At 39.0% G+C, this 21,314-nt stretch overlaps 1 protein-coding gene across 1 annotated transcript; it reads left to right on the forward strand.

Moving 5' to 3' along the window:
- The first annotated feature begins 7,468 nt into the window (after positions 1-7,468).
- On the forward strand, positions 7,469-19,139 carry LOC105935151 (desmoglein-2). The gene is made up of 14 exons (XM_012875431.3): positions 7,469-7,835; positions 9,153-9,275; positions 10,148-10,303; positions 10,384-10,525; positions 10,622-10,785; positions 10,892-11,026; positions 11,121-11,306; positions 12,072-12,352; positions 13,335-13,477; positions 13,575-13,796; positions 14,513-14,743; positions 15,060-15,181; positions 15,281-15,601; positions 16,953-19,139. Exons 1-14 carry the CDS (start codon positions 7,782-7,784, stop codon positions 17,958-17,960), a joined length of 3,288 nt encoding a protein of 1,095 aa, XP_012730885.3. The 5' UTR covers positions 7,469-7,781; the 3' UTR covers positions 17,961-19,139.
- Positions 19,140-21,314: the final 2,175 nt, after the last annotated feature.

Here is a 21,314-nt window from a genome sequence, read left to right on the forward strand (position 1 = left end):
GTTTGCACGTTAGTCTTTTTTTTGTAAATTTATGTTTACTGCTGCCATTTTAAGGGTAACTCCCCCGACCCAAATCAACTTTTTTTGCCAATAAACTGCTAACATGGTTGTCTTGTAGTACTGTCTACATATCCTGGTTATTATTTTGAAAAACAAATGTGTACAAGTTTGTGGAAATCCTGCTTCTGTGTCTAAAATCGTCAGTGTGGCGCCCATCCATCCATCCATCCATCCATCCATCCATCCATCCATCCATCCATCCATCCATCCATCCATCCATCCATCCATCCATCCATCCATCCATCCATCCATCCATCCATCAACTTCCGCTTATCCAGCTTCAGTAGGGAGGCCCAGAAGTCCCTCTCCCCAGCCACTTGAGCCAGCTCCTCTGGGGGAATCCCAAAGCGTTCCCTGGCCAGCCGAGAGACATAGTCCCTCCAGCGTGTCCTAGCTCTTCCTCTGAGTCTCCTCCTGGTGGGACATGCCCGGAACACCTCACTAGGGAGGCGTCCAGGATTCATCCTAACCAAATATTCAGGCCACCTCAACTAGATCCTCTCGACGTGGAGAAGCAGCAGCTCTACTCTGAGTCCTCTTCAGATGACTGAGCTTCTTACGCTATCTCGAAGGGAGAGCCCAGACACCTTATGGGGAAAGCTCTTTTCGGCCGCTTGTATCCTCAATCTCGACCCAAATCCCATGACCATAGATGAGCGTGGGAACAGAGATCCAACAGTAAATCGAGAGCTTCGCCTTTTGACTTAGGTCTCACTTCACCGCAACAGACCGATACCATGCCAGCTTCACAGCAGACGAAGCACCAATCCGCGATTGACCATTCCATCATTCTTGAACAAGACCCCGATATACTTAAACTCCTCCACTAGTTGCAGTACCTCCCCCAACCCAGAGAAGGAACCCCAACCCCTTACCGGCTCTACCTATTTTTATAATTACAAAGAGAAACATATCGAGATGAATATCGTATATCGCCATACAGCATAAAAATATAGAGATATTATTGTTGCTCCATATCACCCAGCCCTAATGTAGTTGTAATTGTGGAACGCCAAAGTTCTACGAGTCAATCTGTGAGCAGAGGTACATTTTGTGAGCTGGTATCCAGCTGGAAGGAGAGAGTCGGTGACTCCACAGAGGAAAGGATCTGTGGAGGGAAGAAAGTTGTTTTCACTGTCTCAACAGGCTCGTCTGTCTAAAGGGTTACCCGTGTTTGTTTCGTGCATCGCATTCTCTGAAAACAATATTTATAAGCATTGAAAGTAAGTAATGGTTTTCAGAAAGACTATTTAAACACTTAGCAGCAGCAAGAAAACAGGTTAAAATAAAACCCTTGTCATTTTAGAGTAAAGGGTAGTCAGACTTTGTCCCTGGACAAATGTTCCTATGGCTCGCTTCTAGTCAATTTGTCAGCAGCCTTCTCTTTTCCTTTTCCTTTTTTCTTTTTGTTTGGGGGTGGGGAGGGGTGTGATGGGGGAGCTGTTCTGCTTTGTCAAAAGCACACGCCAGAAACAAAACAATCTCAGAGATAGCAAGAAAGTAAAAATCTCAGAGACACAGCACCTGGGGGTAATGCTGAACCAGGCAGCGTGGAACTGCATTTTGCAACTAGTTTATGTCTTTGCATTTTATTATTATTATTTTCATTGTTGTTGTTGTTTTCTTATTTATTTATTTGTATTTGTATTGCCAGCAGGGGGGGACATCGCTCATGTTTTTGCCTGAGCTGAAATTATAACAAGCTAAACACATACTGGTGATCTTTAACTTCATACAAGCCCATTATGGAATTTCTATATTTCACTCAGTGATGCTAAAGGAAGACATATCGAAAGAGTAAATAGTTGTTTTCTACTCAAGTTTTGGTTTTGTTCTTTATTTTTTTTTTTTTTAAAAGACCTCTCCCTGGTTTGTAGCTACAAAGCTTGACCCCTGGTTGCTCCTCCTCTTGTTTTTCAGCTTCACTCAAACTTTCAGGGCAGAGAGTGCTGGGTTTCTCATTTAACACCACAGGAATGTGAACCTAAATGGAGCCTCTTGTGGGGGAGGATATTTTCCCACCACATTTCACTATCTATGTAAACTACTGATAAAACTAAGCGGACTGTGTCATAACATACAGAAAACATCCCCAGTCAGTTCAGTGTACAGGGCAGAGAAGCCTTCATTGCGGGGGGGGCTTCAACAGGAAAGCTAAGAAAAATGTCCGGAAGACTGTGCTGCTGTGAGTCATGGGTGTGGACATAATGAAAGGAGTCGGAGCTGGGATTCTGTGGGATAATGCACAACACACTGAGCAAATATCCTCTCTGGGGTCTGCCCCGGGCTAAAAAGAAAGTTTGTTTTCACTGCACTCATTTTATCACTTGTCTAGCAAGCAAACAATCATCTGCTTATAGGTCTGCTTTATTCCGTCTTCTTCCACCTGACCCACTCATGGAGGGAATAAAGCCTTACAAAAGAAAAGTCCAGGCATGTTGTTCTGACGTTTTGTAGGAATCCAAAGCGTTGATGAAATTTCTGAGAGAGTTGAGAGAAGGCTAAAGGTGAGTAATTTTCCCCAGCATTCAAAAAGATGCGTCATCACTTACATTTTGATTCTGATTAGTACACCTGTTCAGGTATTGCTGCTGTTGCTGTTTCAGTGGGCATGACAGCCCTGCATTGTGACACACTGTTTTTGAACACAACGTGACAGCAGACACAGTGTGACATATAGAAAGCCTGAAGGCAAAATGTTCTCACCTCTCCCAATTATGAATGATGACTATTATCATGACACCATTTCTGGCGGTAACATTTGACGAGTTCCGTATTCCTGGATACGCCCGGAGAACAACACCACCCTCCCCTCCTTTTTCTGGGTTAGGTACTGTAAGTCTTTTGTAGTATGTGAGCTGCAGTAGCTTGCAAAAAGCCTCCACACCCCTTGCAATATTCACATTTCGTCATGTTCAAACCACAAACTGCAAGGTATTTTATTGAGATTTTATTGGATGGAACAACACAAAGTAGTGGTTAGCTGTGAAGTGGAACATGTAGGAGACCTAATTTTTAAATATTTTAACCTATACAAAGTTTGAGTCATATGTACAGCAAATAAGGTCCACCTGCATGTAATTTATGAAGAGGCAGAAACCCATTCTTGAAAGGGTCACAGGAAGTCAGATGTGACGTATGATACATGCAAAATGCTAACTGTGGAGGAAAAGCTAGCACTGTACATAGCCCTGAACATACCATCCCCACAGTGAACACAGTGGTGGCTACATCATGTTGTGGAGATGTTTTTTCTTCACCAGATACTGTATTTGAAAGCTGGAAACAGCTGACCTGAAGATGGATGACACTAAATACCAGGTAATATTGGAAGAAAATCTGTTAGTGGCTGCAAAAATTAAAGGTTTCCTCTTGAGCAAAACCACATCCCTGAACCCTGTACCCATAACGACAAAGAAACAGTTTTGATCACAGTATATTCATGGTTAGAATGGCCTAGTCAAAGCCCAGACCGAAATCCAATTGAGAATTTACGGCAGCACCTGAATACTTATCTTCACAGTTGCTCTCCATTCCGTGTGAATGAGCTCCAGTTATTTTGCAAGGAGAGGCGGGCAAGAAATTCATTTTGCGCATAGTGTAAATCTAGGGGAGACATACGTCGAACCAGTTACACTGAATTGAATTGCATTTCTTTATTGTCAGTGTACAGTAACGCACAATGCAACTAAGATGCAGGTCTCCATTATAGCTAAAATATTTTTAAAACTATTAAATAGATGTGTATGCACATAAATGTACGGTGAGATTTCAACAAAATTACTTGTTAAATACACAAAGGCTCAAAAAGCATTATGTACTGTGCATGACCTACAATGTGCAAAACCGTAGAGCAATCAGGTATGCAAAAAAACAGTAGAAGTATGTAGGATGGCTGTGTGATGAGTTAAGACACCATCTTAACAGATTTAAACATTTGTTCATCCCATTGTCTGTAAAACTTGTTAATAAGCACATGGTTTTTAAAGAGATTAACAAGAGAAGTGCTACGACACGTAGTGAGCCACATCTATGGTCTCTTTTGTTCTACAGCAGCAAACTGGGAGGCCGGTGGTTATTCTATTTTTAAAGGTTGATTTGCATGGTTCAAAGATGATTGTTTAAGTTGAATTGTGATTTATGAACTGTTGTTACTATTGCATATTTATTTATTATTATTTTACTAAGGCTTCTTTTATTAGTGATTGAACATGTAGTGCAATGCAGCTGACCCTTGTATCCAAGGCAAATTTCTCTCAAGAGAGACCATTAAAGATACTTTGACTTTGATCTGTAGGAACCTGTTTCTTAGTCTTGAGGTGTAATTCTGCATTCAAAGGTGTTCTGCAAAAACAGAACACACTTCTCAGATTGTTTTTACCAAAAACCAAAGCAATCTTTTTCTTTTCACTGCACAGTTGTGCCCTAGTTTGTGTTGCTCTAGCACATAATCTTCCATAACCATACATTAAAGTTTTGGGATTTAACGCAACCAAATACAAACAAGTGCATGAGGTACAAAATGCTTAGGTACCAAGGAACTGCAGCATTTGAATCTTCACCAACTGGTTTGGGATCACCTAAAGAATGTTGGTATTGTGTTTTACAACAGTCTTAATGACATTCATCAACTTTTGCAATGTGCTCAGTCAGTGGAACTGTTGCTTGTCAAAACCCGACATTGCTCTGGATGTTGAGAAATTGTCACACCCTGTTTTTGCACATGCTGAAGCATCAGTTTACTGGAACCAATATGGCCTCCATAAAATCTGCATCCAGAACCCACAAGTGAAGATTTATGGGTTCATCCTAACCACAAATGAAACGCTGCTGTTAAAGCAAAATCTTAGGACCTTACTGTTTGTGCCTTTGGAACCCAGGAAGCTTTGTTCAAACCTTTTTTTTTTTTTTTTTGTATTCTCCCTAAGTGGTTTGGGCCCTCTTGAAATACTTGGAGCACACCTACAGCATATGATATACTTGCTGAACTGGATTTTAAAAGCAACTATAAGCCCCCCAGTTAACCCATGCTAAAAGAAAGTGTCTGTTTCACACTTTGTTTTGGAACGTTCTCACACATTCTGGCTCCACCAAAACCACCCATTCAACTAGAGATTAACTTGATTACTGAATACAATAAGAACATTTTTTTTCTTGAAGTGACTAAAACAAATAATGTCTGTGGATTATATCATAATGTATTACAGAAACTCCATTCTCAATTAAATGAAATAAACTGATACTGGATTTCCTTTCTCACTCATTTTACTAGAGGAGGGTACGTTTTTAAGTAGTATGGTCATGCTTGGTGAGTAAGCTCCCACTTCTTTTGCTAAACCTTTTGCTAAAGCTACGGCTGCACAAAGACAAAACATGCACGCTGTCTGGTCCGCTGCATACAAGGGTGATGACTCAACAATCTGTGATGCTCATATTTAGAATTTCATGGGGCTTGGCGAAGTTTAACAGACCGGTGCAAAAAGGTTGGCCAAGGACTATGTTGTGTATTTTTCTTTTCTTTTAACCTTAAGCTCATCATGTAAAGTGACAACTGGGACTTAATTCTACTTTCCATTACATAAGAAAAATAGTTTTCTTGCGTATGAATTATGAGACTGATTTTACCCAGGTAGTTTCCAATTAAATACAACACAATGAATCTCTTCTGATTGTAGAAAAGAAGATTACAACACTTCTTTCTTGTCAAAGCAATACCAGTAAATCATCCTGCCTGCCAGTTTTCCAAATGCACTCGTTGCACAGACTGAGAAACCATCATGCTTTGAAAATTAAAGGTAGACTGGGCAATTTTTTTCATGGAATGCAGGTAAGAAACACCCAAGTCCACTTTTTGAATAACTGCGCATGCATAAGACCATCCTACCTGTTCTTCCGCTCTTCAGGGGGATCGCGTAAAGAAAATCTCCCACATTTCTTTCTTCTTCTCACAAACCTGTAAGACAGTTTGCTTCTTGTGACTCTCAGCCATCTTCAAAGTATACGGTGAGAGCATGCGGCGCTACAATGAACGGCTAACACTAAAGCTAACCGGATGCATAAACACTAGAAGAGCGCATGCCCAGCCAGTGAGCAGAAACCAACAAGGAGCGTGCACGCACAATGGTGTTGTATGAGTGCGTCAGAATGATTGGCATGTGGTACATCCAACAGACAAGACGATCCTCCCGGAAGTTAAAGCCGAAAAAGATCGTCCACTAAATCACATATTTTAGTCAAAAACTAGACGAGCAAAAATGTATGAAAGTTCTTGACAATCAGTTCTGAGGATATATTCTTGTATGTTGGCATTTGAAAACATTAACTTATAGCAGCCACAAGAAAAAAAAAAAAGGCTGATAAAATTCTGCCACAGCAACAAACCCTAATAGTCCTGATATTTTGTTACAGCCTTTGGTTTTTCTGCGGACACAGGTTATTATCAGCCCCCATCTGACCTGCTTTTACAGAACTTGCTGGGGGAACTCCTGAAAGATGGGCCCCACAAACAAAATTTTCTACAGCGCCTCCAAAAATCTCTGGTCAGCTCTAATGGATTAATTTAAAATATTCTACTGCTACATGACTGCTGTGTGCAAGGAAGCAGGTACCAAAGAGTCATCTAAACAAGTATGAAGGCAAATGTGTGAAAGCAAAGGGAGAGGATACAATTGGCAACGACACAAAATGCTCAGTTTCCTGTTCATTCCCAACGGTATGAAAAAATAAATAAATGTTTTGTTATCAAAATTGTAAGGGATCCAAAGGCGGATTTCATCTGGGGCCCAGCTTGCGGTTAAACTCACCATACTGACCTCCAGTTTGTATTGTCCATGCTTTATCTTTTTTATGCATTCTATGCTCTACTGTAATGGCCAAGTTTTATGTTGTGTTCACACTCCCATTCCGTACCTACAGATTGCTGCTTCATCCCCTCCTCCTTCCTGTAAACAGCAGTCCCCACATACTTAAATCACATATCACGTTCGTTTTCAGTTAAGTATTTTCTGGAGACGGGAAGTTTGCGTTTACCTCCTGCAGGCCCTGACCGTACCACTTTATAATAAATAAATAACTCTGTTTCAACATGATGTTGGGCCAGGATGTCTCAGGTTAGTTTCTTTAATAAAAGAAAACTTAAACTTTTTGTGTGTACGTGTGTGTGTGTGTGTGTGTGTGTGGGGGGGGGGTATTTGAATTTATTTAGGACATATTTTGTCATTATTGATCATTAGTGTCTATATAGTGTAGCTTTACCCTAGCTGTTACTGGTTCAGCGACATTACTGCGTGATTGCTGGGAGTTCCATAGATGGAGGCAGAATGAAGAAAGGGAACAAATGACATGCAAGCATGTCGCTCAGGGGCACCCTAGAGGAACGCCCCTGCTTCAAACGTGAACTGTTTCCATCCATGAGACACGGCAGACTAGTCTAGACTCATTTTGTTGCCCAACCTAAACTGGTTTGTTTTCCCTTCCTTTTACCCACATTGTTTTTTTTTCCCCCCCCCTAAATTGTAGAAAACAGATTCTGATATCACTCTTTATCGAGAATAGTACCAGCGAAAGAGGACCCGCCCAGTACTGATATACAGCGCATTCCTCCTCCTGTGGGTCAAAGTCTGAAGCAACCAAGCCTTCACCAGAACCGACAACCGCGGCGAGCTCTCTTCAAAACGAGGAGAAAACTTTCTGTATCTTTTTTTTTTTTTGTCCCCCAACCGATGGATCTTCTGCTCAGATGCAGTATTTTCGTTCTCCTGGGATTCTTCATCGCTGTGAGTAACGGCCAGTATCTCTTTCTTTTGGCAAACTTTTTTTTTTCATAATAAAAAAAAAAAAAAAAACCCCGCAAAGGCGATCTTTCAACAGGTGTGGCTCAGTGTGTAAAGACGACCAGTACGCCTCAGTAAAAAAAAAACATTATAACGCGAAGCGTCTGTGTTTACCAAGATTCTCACTTTTGTTTGCTTTTTGTTTATTGTTAGGGGACTGGTTTCTCCCCCCCGTTACTCTCGAATCCAGCCATAGCTCATACAAAATGGATGTGGAAAACCTAGAGCTGCTTTAAGTTTAATTAGGTCCTGGACCTGGTGTCATGTTTCAAAAGAAAAAAAAAGAAAAGAAAAAAGAATCCTTGATGTGTAGGCTTTATCAATCAGCCATTGTCTTATTGCAGAAGAATACCACGATGGGTTATTTTTAAGAGTGTCCCATTTTGGAATGCAAGGTGACACTTTTAACAGACCGCGATAGAACAGATTAAGGCCTTTCACCGTTACCTCTCTGTTTAGATATTCACTTTTTTTCCCTAACCTACTAGTTTTCTGACCTGCCAAACCATTTGGTTCTCCAGTATAGCCATTTCACAGTGATACTTCCTGTAAATTGGATTTTTTAAAATCTTTTAATCTAACCACAGCGGTTAACCAGGACGGCTATTGTCACGGTCCAGATAGATTAAGGAAACAAAACAGAAAACGGTTCAAATCTGTCATTTGTTCTGGAAAAGTAAGTGAGAGACCACTTGAAAAGTTTCACTTTCTCTAACACTATTTATAGGTGAAGGCAAAGGGAACATTTTGTGGAGTTTTTGGATAAAACACTGAAATTCCCAGATAACAACAAAACACAAATAATTTCAAGCATGAACAGAAAATAACAGTTGGTTAAAATACCACACATGCTGTGTTTTTTCTTAGGTCACGTGATGAAATGAGAAAATGCGTAAATGTGTTGTTATTTATTTATGTACCTTAGGAATAGTTTAGGAGTTAAATTTGGTGGAATAATCCTGCTTCCTAATCCCAGTTTGGATGTATTTTGCCATCTTTCACAACGCTGCTGGATTAAAGCAGTAACCCAGTCCATACCTCCTAAAGCAGAATGATGTGTACTTGTTCTGGAATTTCAAAGACACTGGAATGAATTAGCTGAGGAGATTTCAGTGAATGGTTGCAGAAGGTGTCCTAATTTTCTCAATAGCTGTTTACAATTGGATGCAGCAGTAGCAAAGGAGATTTATTTGACTTTGTGACTGTTACACGTATATTTCTAGTTGTTTCACCGTGTTTTTGCTTTTTGTTCCCATGAAGCTGGTTCCCATGAACGTAGAAGGACATAATGGATCGCTGAGAAGGCAGAAAAGAGAATGGATCCTCGCTCCCAGGAACCTTGTGGAGGGACATGACTACACCACTTCCAAATCTATTGCACACGTGAGTACTTGTCTGGCTCTATTGAAAATCTTTATCAAAATGCCAATCTACAAGCCTCACTCTCAAATTGCTTTTATCATGCAACTCACCTTTGACCCAAATAAATGTTGTAATTTTAATATAAACGCTTTACTGGCCATTGCTGAGAGTTTTTTGAAAAGTGAAAAAATACTTAAAGTGATAAAAAGCTGTTTTTTGCTTATTTTAGCCATTTGGAAAAACTCCAACTGAAAATGTTCATATCCAAAGGATGCAACATGGATGTGTTAACAGCATGTCACACAATCCAAGTTTGCTCAACTCTAACTGAGAAAACTTCAACAAACGTAACTTTATTGTGATGCTAGAAGAATCCATCAAATTTATTAGCAGTGTGTCATAAAAAGGTAACATCAGCAACTGCTGATATAGTATTTCATTTACATAAACATTTTCAGTTTCAGTCTTTTTTTTCCTAAAATAGACTAAAGCAGGAGGTCTGTCCCACTACCTGTTAGCCTTTGTTGTAGGAATTCCTATAACACCTTTCACTACAAAGTCGGAACATTATGACAACTGTTAACTAAAGGTAAGGGAACTATTATTGAGAATAACAGAACGTCACTCATCAAAAAACAACAACAACAAAAAGCCTTTAGGTGTTATTGTCCTAAAGGAATGCAAGAAAAAAATATAAATCTTGTCTTTGTTCAGATTTAACCCTCCACAATGCTCTGATAGCATACTGCATTTTAAATGAAATTAGAAGTAATATTTTATAATACCACTTTTCAGACACAAATACTTTAAATAAGGTGTCCTTATTTCTATACAGTTTAAAGAAGCTAGGTTTCCATGTGTTTTTTGTTAAAGTTAATGCATCTGTATTTCAGATTCGCTCAGATAAGGTGACAGAGGAAAAGATAATATACTCTTTAACTGGTCCTGGTGTTGACCAAGATCCAAAGGGCAGATTTGGAGTTGATCGAGACACTGGCTTTGTTAAGGTCTATTCCATTCTGGATCGAGAGGAAATTGCAGCATATCACGTAAGCACACTTTAAAGTTATTTTGTTGTTTTTGTGAAAAGTGAATGAAACGGCAAAACATATTCTGCTTCTCTTTTTAGCTTTTCGGTGTGGCACAGTTTCCCAATGGGAGCCGTGCTGAAAAGGATATCGCTCTTGTAATTAGGGTCTTAGACATTAATGACTGCACTCCTGTCATCAAGGCCCAGCAAGTTGGACAAGTCAGCGAACACAGCAAACCGGGTATCACAGATCTGTAAAACAATATGTGATCTGGGTTAGAAGACAATGTGTTTCCTGCAATATAATTATAAACTATGTTTTATTTGTTTGTTTTAGGTACTGTTGTCATGAAAGTCATAGCTACAGATGATGATGATAACACCACTGCCAACGCCCAGATCTCCTACAGAATAGATGAGAGAAGTAACAGTGGCGGGATGTTCAGCATCAACTCCCAAACAGGAGAGGTCATGGTTGTAAAGACCACTCTAGATAGAGAGGTGAGTCACTGTTTATTGTTGAACTTGATATGGGCTTTACTAGTGAGCAATGATTTATATGTGATTTAAAACTCAAATTCCTTTTCTCCAAAATTTTTTATTTCAGACCAAAGACACATACAAGTTGATCGTTCTTGCTTCTGACTTGGGCGGCCAAGCAGGAGGAAACACAGGAACTGGTGAAATAGAGATTAAACTCACAGACATAAATGACAACATTCCAACTCTGGCAAAAGAAACGGTATATGGGACACATCAACCATTGATTTATTTTACAAAAAAATTGTTAATAATGCCACAAAGTAAATGGTTATTGGTTTATTTTTCTTTGCTAGTACGAGGGAAGCGTGGAGGAGAATACTGTTGGTGTTGAAGTCCTAAGGATACAAGCAGTTGACCTGGATATGATCAATACAGAGAACTGGTTCGCCATGTACGAGATCGTTTCAGGAAATGAAGGCGGATATTTCAATATCACAACTGATAAAAAGACCAACGAGGGAGTCATCACCATAACTAAGGTCTGTTTAAATGAAATAATTAAAAAAGACATCAAAGTATGAGAGTTACATCCATCTCACAATACAAGAAAATACACAATACCTGGTTCACAAGAGTGAGAGAAAAAAAATTTAATACTTGCAGAAAGAGCAACAATTCAATTTTTCTTTGTATTAACCCACTGAATAAAGACCAAACTGTGTTGTGAATAATTTAATCACTGAGGAATATTCCAGTCTAGGTTATTGCCATTTCTAAGCTCATCTAATGGTTTTCATATTAAATAAAAACAGACATTAAAATGTTGTTTATAATTTTTAACTAAAACTAATCAGTTACAGTCCAGACTCATTAAAAACTATGAAGTTGTCCTTTAGTTTTGCACCAATAGAAAGCTATGAAGCAAAAGCTGACTTTAGCATCACAAGTCAATGGTTGGTATTCTCAGATTGTGTACAAATTACTCTATAAAAAATGTCAAAATACTGCCAAATTAATGATTTAGAAGTTTATTCAAATATTTTGTACCTGAATGTTTTGACCTAGACTGAGGAAAAGTTTTATGTGTTCGCATTACCAACACAAGGCAATTGAAGTACTTTTTTCTCTCACACATATGCAGGGCTCTAAAAATTTGCTTTAAGCTTTTTCACCAGAGGTGCAGACAGCACCAGGATAGCACCCTGGAATTTTGCAGAACAACATTGCGTAACACCCCTACCTCTGACTAAAACTGATGGTTGAAAGCCAGTGTCACCTGATTATTATTTTCTTATCATCTATAGGCTCTGGACTACGAGGAAATAAAGGCGCTAAGTTTGGCAGTGAAGGTTAAAAATGAAGCTGAGTACAACTTTGGCAGCAGCATGTCGGCTACGGGAGCTTCTGGGTCAAAGTCGTATCCCATCAACATAAATGTCATCAACCAGAAAGAGGGGGCCCGATTTAAACCGAGTGTGAAAGTGGTGACTGTCTCTGAAGATAAAACATCCTTCTCTTTGGAAAAAGTCATAACAACCTACGCTGCTATTGACAGTGACACTCTGAAGACTGCCACCGACGTGAGGTAATGTCTCTCACATAGCAGATAATCTTGTTCTGCTGTAAGTCTGCATTAAACTAAGTTGTTTGTTCATACAATAGCAATATTTAAACATTACTTAGTTTTCAATCTGGTTTTACAAAGATCTGACTTTGAAGTTCTATCCGATTAGAATTTGACTGTATAATAAATAAATAAATGTAACCATAGCATTTATTATACAACTGATAGGCTATTGAGGGTTATTATTATAGTCTGTTAACACATTTATAAAATATATCTCCATTTCTAATATATTTTTCATCATGAAAGGTTGGAACAAGGAGTTTTTTAAACTTTTATTTTCATTTTTCACAAATATTTCACTGTTGCTAACAACAACTTTTGAGAAATTGGTAAAATGGCTATGGTATTATAGCCCAATAGCTATTTAGCTATACTGAAATACATATACAAAAATGTATTTTAACTCCTTTTTCTGACTACAGTTTATTTAAAAAAAAGCATAAAACTGGCTGGATCTCTATGTTCTCATGCAAAAGGTTCGTCATAATACCATTTTTAGGTTAATGGTAAACCCTATAACACTCACCTTCTACAAGGGAAAAGGAGTTGTAAAATGTAATATATTTTCTGAAATAGCTCTTTAAGCTTCTTCAACAAAAGAATAATAAAAGAAAATCTCCATGAGCTGTGCTATGAAGACCCCAGTTGTAGCTGGGTGTTTTTAAATAAATCACTTTTTTTTCTTACATGACATTTTGTGATCAGTTTGATTTAATTGTATTTTATCACTATCAAACATTATTTTGGTTGTTAGTTGAAGGATCAGAACCCAAAGGGATACGTTGTGATTTTAATGTATTGGAGTGAAGTGAATTTAAAATAGGCCCATCCTGTTTAACCAGATATTATCTTAATCTGTTGGTCTTGGAAATAACCCCGAGATGGATTGGCACTATATAAATCAACTGAACAGATTTTTCTTTTGCTCTATTACTTGCAGGTATCAAAAGGGGTTTGATAAAGACAACTGGTTTACTATTGAGGAAAAAACAGCTGAAATCAAGTTGAATAAATATCCTGACCGAGAGTCCGAGTATTTGGTCAACGGAACATACTATGCTGAAATTATTTGCATCTCCAATGGTAAGTTCTCTAACTTGTGCCGTTGATTAATTTTGTTCTCTGAATCGATGTGTTGCACAGAAGCGCATTACTTACTGCTGCTTTTACTGGGTTTCAGACATTCCCTCAAAAACTGCAACAGGGACCATAGCCGTTCAGGTGGAGGATTTCAACGACCACTGTCCAACACTGACCTCAACGACCCAAACCGTATGCTTTGGTGATAATGTAGTTTACGTCACAGCAGAGGACAATGATGGGTTCCCCAACTCTGCACCATTTACCTTTGAAGTGATTCAAGGGGACAGCAAAGAGAAGTGGGATTTGGAGACATATAATGGTAAGATTTTATATATTTTTTTTCGAAATTGTCTGGTAAATGGTCTCGAGTTTACACTAAAAAAGGATTTCATGTTCAGGTTAAATCAGTGCTTTTTAATTCCTGTCCTGAGGACCCACTGTCCTGCATGTTTTAGGGGTTCCCCTGCCTCCACACACATGTCTTAAGTAAATTGGTCATGAGCAGGCACATCTAAAACATGCAAGACAGTGGGTGCCGAGGACAGGAATTGAAAACACCTGGGTTTGATTATTCCACAATAATCTAAATGATGTAAAGCTCAAACTTTCTTTTCTTTCAGTTTATTTTACCCAGTCTGTTTTTGTAAGCTTGCCTGTAAAATGTCTCAGAAACAAAAAAAAGTTGCAAAGAAAGTTGCTCCTTCTCTATGGAACAATCTACCTTTCCAAATTAGATCTGCCCACAGCCTGGATCATTTTAAATTGCTTCTTAAAACTTATTTTTATTCTTTGGCATTTAATTAAACTAGTGTTTGATACTTAATTTTTATTCATTTGTGTTGTTGTCACTCTTGTACAGCACTTTGGTGCAGTTCTATGCCTGTTTTAAAGTGCTATATAAATAAATTTGACATTGACATTGACAAAAAAAAAATCTTTATAATTTTGCTCTAGCTAAAACTAAGTCAGCACAAAACAAGCTTTCTTTCACACATTGGGTTGCAAATCTTACATTCGGGTGTTGTCTTTCTTTAGAAACCACAGTCCTCCTTAGACACCGGGGAAGCATATGGCCAGGCCTCTACAAAGTACACGTGGAGATCAAGGACCAGCAGGGAAAGTCCTGCTCTGAGCCCCAGATGATCGACGTAACGGTGTGCAAATGCCAAGACAACACCAAGGCCTGCTTGTCACGCAGTAAAAGCGAAGTAACTTTTGGAGCTGGAGGTATCCTGCTCATGCTGCTGGGACTGCTGCTCCTTCTATGTGAGTAAAGGCACTGTTTTGGATGCTTTCAGATTGGAAAATCTGATAAGAGAAATTGACTTTCCATTGCAACGTTGCTTAATAGAACAAGCTGTTACATGAACAGAAAGATAAAAAAAAGGGTAGGTCTTAGCAGGCTTTGGAGGAGGCGTATGACGTCTGCATGCATTGCACAGCTATGACTGAATAATTTACTATATTTCTGAGTAATCTAATCTGTTTGTTCAAGAAAGGAAGTATCTATGGTCAAAGAAAACTGTTTATTAACCACAACCGCAATTTAAACATTGTTCTGGATTTTTTTTTTTTTTTTAAGTGGTTCCTCTTCTTCTGCTCATCTGCCTCTGTGGAAGCGCCGCAAGAGAGTTTAAAGCTATTCCCTTTGAGGCAAAAGAACATCTGATCTCGTATCACACCGAGGGACAAGGAGAAGACAAGGTGCAAAGAGATTTCATGCAATGGTTACATTTTATTGGCTTGCTTAAAAAAAAACGTTGGCCCTGACAGAACTGTTTTTACTTTTGTCCTAACTCACAGGACATGCCTGGTTTCCAAGTCCCAATGCAGGTTGATGGTGGCACAATAAAGATGGGGGACATTAACATGTCTGGGGGACAGGCATACCTGGACAATTTGGTTTGCACACAGCCTCCAATGGGTGGAGGAGGGACCTTGACAGCAGAGGACATGAACATGTACAACACGTACAACTACAAATACTCCGGAGGCCAGAATCAGATAGATTTTATGGGCGGAGGAGCAATGGCAGGACAAAACATGAACTTCTCTCAACACAGAGCTACAGCCTCCAGTGGCATGGCTTTGTCAGACCAGTATCTTGGACAATACTTTTCAGCTGTAAGTTTCTTTTGAATTATTATATTTTCTGAGAGTTAACTAGAGATGAAGACTCAAGCCTATGATTCAGACAAATTATACTTAAGTTGCAAAAAGGAAGATTTTAAAATTGACTTAGAGTCGTGTTCTAAAGACTCGAGACTTGAATTGGGCTCGAGCTCTGGAACTCGAGTGTCGTGAACAATCTTTATCACATGTAAAGCAGACGTAAAGTACAAAATAAGGCTGTTAGTGTGGATAATTTGAGTCTACATGTGAAACAATTTAAATCCAATTTCCACGTTAGTCTTTGTGTTAATTTATTGTTTATTGCTGCTGTTTAACTAGCATTTATGATAAGTAAACTACAAACCACACCTTTCATATGGATGTACATATTATTTTGTTTAGAGGTTACCAGAGATAGTTAAACAAAAGTGGACTAATAATGGATCATAACCATCTGTTTATGTTTGCATGGCAACATAATAATACCACAGATATCTCACAAGCTAAACTCCTTATTAAGTGGTCTGGGGTAATTTAACGACAGAATAGACTGAAATTATGTCTTACATGTTATTTTTATCCTTTTCTCTTATTGTTACACTGTTAAGATGAGGTCATCAGAAACACACCCCAGGTTATTTCAAATAGAAGCCCATCCTCTTAAGTATACTCAAAAATTCAACATTCTTAATCATTTGTTACTTCATGTGTACCTAAATTATAGTCCTTTGTATACTATTAATTTTCCTCAAACGTGAATATATTTATATATTTATTGAAGTAAATATTAGACCATAACCATTGATAAATAATTCACAGCAGGTAAATAACCTGTCCACCTTGCCTCTTGCCCAATGATGGCTGGAGATAGGTAACCAGCCCCCTGGGTGGGTACAGATAATGGATGGAATTTATTGTTCTGAAAAATATAGTTTTATGTTAGGCTAAAATATTATGATTAGAATTCATGAGCATTCAAGCTGTGTTTTGGGCAGATTAAATATCGTTCATGTGATGTAAATATAATTTAGTCATTAGAGGCTTGACACGTGACTTAGCCCTTCACTTTAAGGAACTGAGAACTGACCTGGACTTGCATCTCAGAGACCTGAGACTTTACTTGGACTTGTGAAACCAGCACTTGGACCTTTACTTGGATCTGTGTCTGTAAGAGTTCAGACATGCCTTGGCTTTGTATCTGAAATAATGTAGACTTGACTTAGAGCTGAGCATCAAAGACTATAGACTTGACTTGAAAAATATGTTAGTTGTGTCTTCATCTCTAGTTTTCCGTAGAGAATACTGAGAGACTGCATTGTACTTGGTTGTTTAAGTTATCTCATGTATTCTCATTTCTTTACAGGAATCAAGTAAATTTTCACAGCAATATCAGGAGAAGGACACTGAGGTGAACTACAAGTACGAGGGTGAAGAGTCACTGGCAGGTTCAGTGGGTTGTTGCAGCCTCCTTGAACTTGAACAAGATTTTGCCTTCCTTGAAGACCTGGGGCCAAAATTCAAAACCCTGGCCGAAATCTGCCAGGGAACAGCCCTGGAGAGCACTTCAGTGGTTGCAGGAGCTTTTGATCTCTCAAACCAATCGGTATCCCAAGTCAGACCCTCCACCTCGGCCCACACGCATGTCCATACTCACACGGAAACAATTAAAGACAGAGAGCATGTGAATGTCAACACCGTCAATATTTCCAACCAAGCATCTGGGTCTTCTACTGTCATTCAAGAGGGGCGAATTACTGAGAATTGCCAGCGTTCAGAAACCCTTCCCAGAGCCCCAGAGAGCCCCAGAGTTCTCATCCCTAACCAAACACTGCTCATACAGCAGCCTACCATGTACTATGCAGCTACCCCCATGTATGTAGTTGAGTCCCAGCCCCAAATGGTGCTAGTGTCAGGGGGAACTCAGCAGATGGTTGGTCAGGTGAGTCAAGCAGGGCTCAGTCAAGGATTAATACAAGTTGGAGGCCTCCAAGGTTCTCAGGGTATGATGCTGGTTGAAGGGCAGGTGGAAATGAAAGGAGCGCATGGGCAGGTAGCACAGGGCCTCTCACAGGGAGCCGTCTCTGAATCCACTAAAGTGTTCGTAGTTGAGAATGGGTCCGCGGGTGAAAAGCACAGTATGCACACCCTGCAGACCTCCGGTCAAATACCGCAGAGGTCTTCGGAGGCAGGCTTTGAGGTGAGCAGCAAAAGTGTTCATGGGAAATCCTTTTCTGCCAGCTCACGTGGTTCTGCAGGATCAAAGGAGGACTTTGAACTGACAACCACACCCAGGTCGCAAGGAGCCCAGAGGGTTGTTATGCACCATAAGAAAGTCACAATGACTGAGAGAAATATCGAGTCGAGCAGGTAAATTAGTCCCTGATCCACTGAGGTCACACATGCAATGGCGTGTGTATATATTCTTGAGTAAAAAGCACTACAACAGAGAGAGATTTAAAGTGAAAAAAAAGAGTAAGACTTTCAATTGCTTGGCCTACAGCTTTCTTCAGTTACTGAGTGGGCTCACACATGAACACATTTCTGTATTATTGTTGGCAAGATTCATGAGCAAACATAATGCTCCACGAAAGCATTGACTGACATGAGTTTCTCCCACGTCTTGGTGAAATAATGATTATTAGATTTGATTATTTCTTTCGATAGCACTGAAAACCCTGGATTTATTTCAGGTGGAAAAAAAACAAGGCAAAGCAAATAATTTGAAATAAAAATAGTTTATATTTGTGACATCAGGCCCATCATACCTTCCAGTAGACTGGGCACAAGTTTATCAAGGAAAGTTGCACAGGTTCGTTTTCCCTGAGGGTAAAACACATTTTACTTGGTTATTAAAGTGGCTCTAGTGCAGCTTGTCACAAAACATCTATGTCCGATTAATAATCACATTTTATAAATATTGTTTTTCCTTTGCAAGTCAAGTTGGTTAGTTGAAAGGTTTTTGTATATTAAAAACGATATGTGCCAAATTGCTAAACTTGCCAAATTGCTAAGAATGGAGGTTTGTGTTTGTTTTTGTTTTTTCCAAAGTGTTGCGCTGTCAGGGCTTTTTGATAAATTCTGATTTTGTGCACATGTTTTCATTGTTTTTATTTATGTAACCAAGTAATTAGCATTTCTTAGAATATTCAAGGATTGCATGTAAAACCAGTGAAAATATTTGTCGAGGATGAGGTTTTTTTTTTTACTGCTGTTGCTGCTTTTATTTTGATCTTGTTTGTCACTTACTGTTGGATAGTAGCACTGTAGCTAAATCGGCTTGAAAATGAAGATGTGTTTCTGTTTTATTTGTACCTGTTATTGTTATAAAATCAAACACTAAAACCTAATGATCTTTTTTTTTACCCATAACAAAATTGTTATGAAACATGTTTGTGATACAATATCAAAGACTGTTGTATATATGGTATATTTAAATCAAGGACTATTTTAAGCCAAAACTTGGGAATTAACTTGGGAATTGTACATAATTGATAGATTTGGATCCCATTCAACAGAATGTTGTACTTAATAAAATGTTTTTGGCAGTCAAGTTTTGTGTCTTTTTTTGTGAATACGATTTGGTTATACTGTTTAGGTGTGCGAGATTTAGAGGAGTTATGAAGTGTAAGGAGAAAAAGGCTACGAAGCTTACATGCAAAACAGTCTGTGTGACTTTTTTTTTTTAACGCCAGCCTGAACCTTTCTCAGGTAGGCGTTTGGCTTTTCAGTTTTGGAAACATTGTCTATATCAGTGTGAATGCTTCAAGCGTTAAATACACAGCCTTTGTTGTTGTTTTTTTTGTTTTTGTTTTTTTGGGGACCAATACGGGCAGACTCTAGGGAAGAACTGTTTTAAACCCTCTTCCACTGAGCAAGGTTCACGTTTCACATTCATCCAAGAAGACAGTAGCATTTGTGTGTGTAGAACAACAGGTCCCTTTGTTGGGTAGCTCACTCAAAAAGGTTCCCAGTCTAGGTTTCACATGAAGCAGCAAATTACCTGAAGACTTCCTTTGAATTTAAAAAACACTGGCGATGGGTCAGAGATACAGCCGTGGGGAGCTGTTTGAACTGATGGTGGATGGAGATAAATACAGGGTGTTTCTGGAAGAAAACCTCTTATAGGCTGGGATAAAGGTTTACCTCCCAGCAGGACAATGCCCCCTAAAAGCGTGTTCTATCATATTCTGCAAATCATAATAGATAAAAAAAAATTCTGGCAGTGCAAAGCTGGTCGAGACATACCCCAGAAGGATTTGAGGAGCTTCTACAAAGTATTGGCTTTCAATTAGAGTCTGAATAATGCTTTAAAATCACGCACCCTTTTCCTTCCCCAATTGCACAATGACTTTGACTAATTCTTTCAGAGCAAGACTTCAGAACTTAAATAGCTTTATTGTCCTTATTTGGCATATAATGAAATCACAGATGCATCTCCCATTACAGAGCCTTAGCACTAGGAATGCTTAGATGCACGTACTGTTGTCTTTTCTTGCGTTTTTGCATTCGTTTTTTGTCAGTCCTTCCCCATAACAACATACTCAAAAGAAAGCAGTTCTGACTTTGTTACACTGGCCTACAGAGAGCAAGCACTCCCTCTCGTCTCTGTTTTTGTCTTCCCATAAATTCATTCCTCAGGCCATCATTCATTTTAAAGAACACATTCTTTCAGCTGTCAACTTAAAAATGATTGGTTTCTCATACCTCCACAGCTATGGGAGGGGCCTGATGTACCCACAGCTGTTCAGGAGCCTGTTTTTCTTTACCTCGCTGCATGTTTTTTGTTACTTCACCCTCTCCTCAGGAGGCCAGATTGATCATATCAGTTCTATCGTCTTGCCTTTTTGGGTGTGGTTCATAATAGAAGTGAATCTGTCAACACCCTCATTTTTTTTTTAATGTGTTGTCATAGTTTCTCTGTAAGTTCAGTAAATGGTGTTAATGATTAATGGCTCTTCCCTGGTTACTCATGTATGACAGTTTAATACCCTCTTGCAAAATAATGCAACACGTCAGGATGTCACATCAGCTATTATAGAGCTAAAACTGCACCAGAACGCTTCACATGTTTCTCAGAAAGGTTGTTGCTGTTCAGCATAAGGAGGTGACAAACTTTCACAAGACATTAAAGGTGTGTAAAGGTGTGACAAACTACAATGGCTCGTCACATCCCAGTAAATTAAAAGAGGGCCCCGGTTTTGTCAATTACTGCCTGCATTTGTTTTTTTTTTAAAAAAAGACTATCCAAAGACAGAAGTATTTGTCTCAATGTCAACTTCTTATTTTCTGTGGTCTAGCTTTTTACCATTGTATGTTGTATAAGGCCCCGAGCTCTAAGCATAGCACAAACTAGAGGTTTAAATACATTATCACCCTTTTTGCAATGTTATACATGTCATGTGTTGCAGACGTTTCACGCGGAGACGGGGGACAGCCATGCTGAAGAATAAGGTTTAAGTAGAAAAGTACAAAACTTAGAATAAACAGAAATGGGTCAGGAGCCAGGAAGGACGCAACAGAACAATACGTTACAGAAGAAACAGAAACTGGGGACTTTAATGCAGCTGGTGAATAATCAACTGCATGAGAACCAGGTGAGTATGATCAAGAGAATACCAATCAGCTGGAGGGCAGAGCAAAGGCAGTGAACCAAGGAAGGCACAAAACAGAGAATCTAAATATGCACAAAAACGAACATAAACACAAACAACTGAGGATCAAGACA

This window comes from Fundulus heteroclitus, chromosome 6 (assembly GCF_011125445.2).
Source record: "Fundulus heteroclitus isolate FHET01 chromosome 6, MU-UCD_Fhet_4.1, whole genome shotgun sequence".
Lineage (NCBI taxonomy): Eukaryota > Metazoa > Chordata > Actinopteri > Cyprinodontiformes > Fundulidae > Fundulus > Fundulus heteroclitus.

Coding starts and splice junctions, on each gene's coding strand:
- LOC105935151 (XM_012875431.3), top strand. CDS start 7,782: ATGGATCTTCTGCTCAGATGCAGTATTTTCGTTCTCCTGGGATTCTTC. Junction 10,526..10,621: donor CAGCGAACACAGCAAACCGG/GTATCACAGATC, acceptor TGTTTGTTTTAG/GTACTGTTGTCATGAAAGTC. Junction 11,027..11,120: donor CAACTCTGGCAAAAGAAACG/GTATATGGGACA, acceptor TTTCTTTGCTAG/TACGAGGGAAGCGTGGAGGA.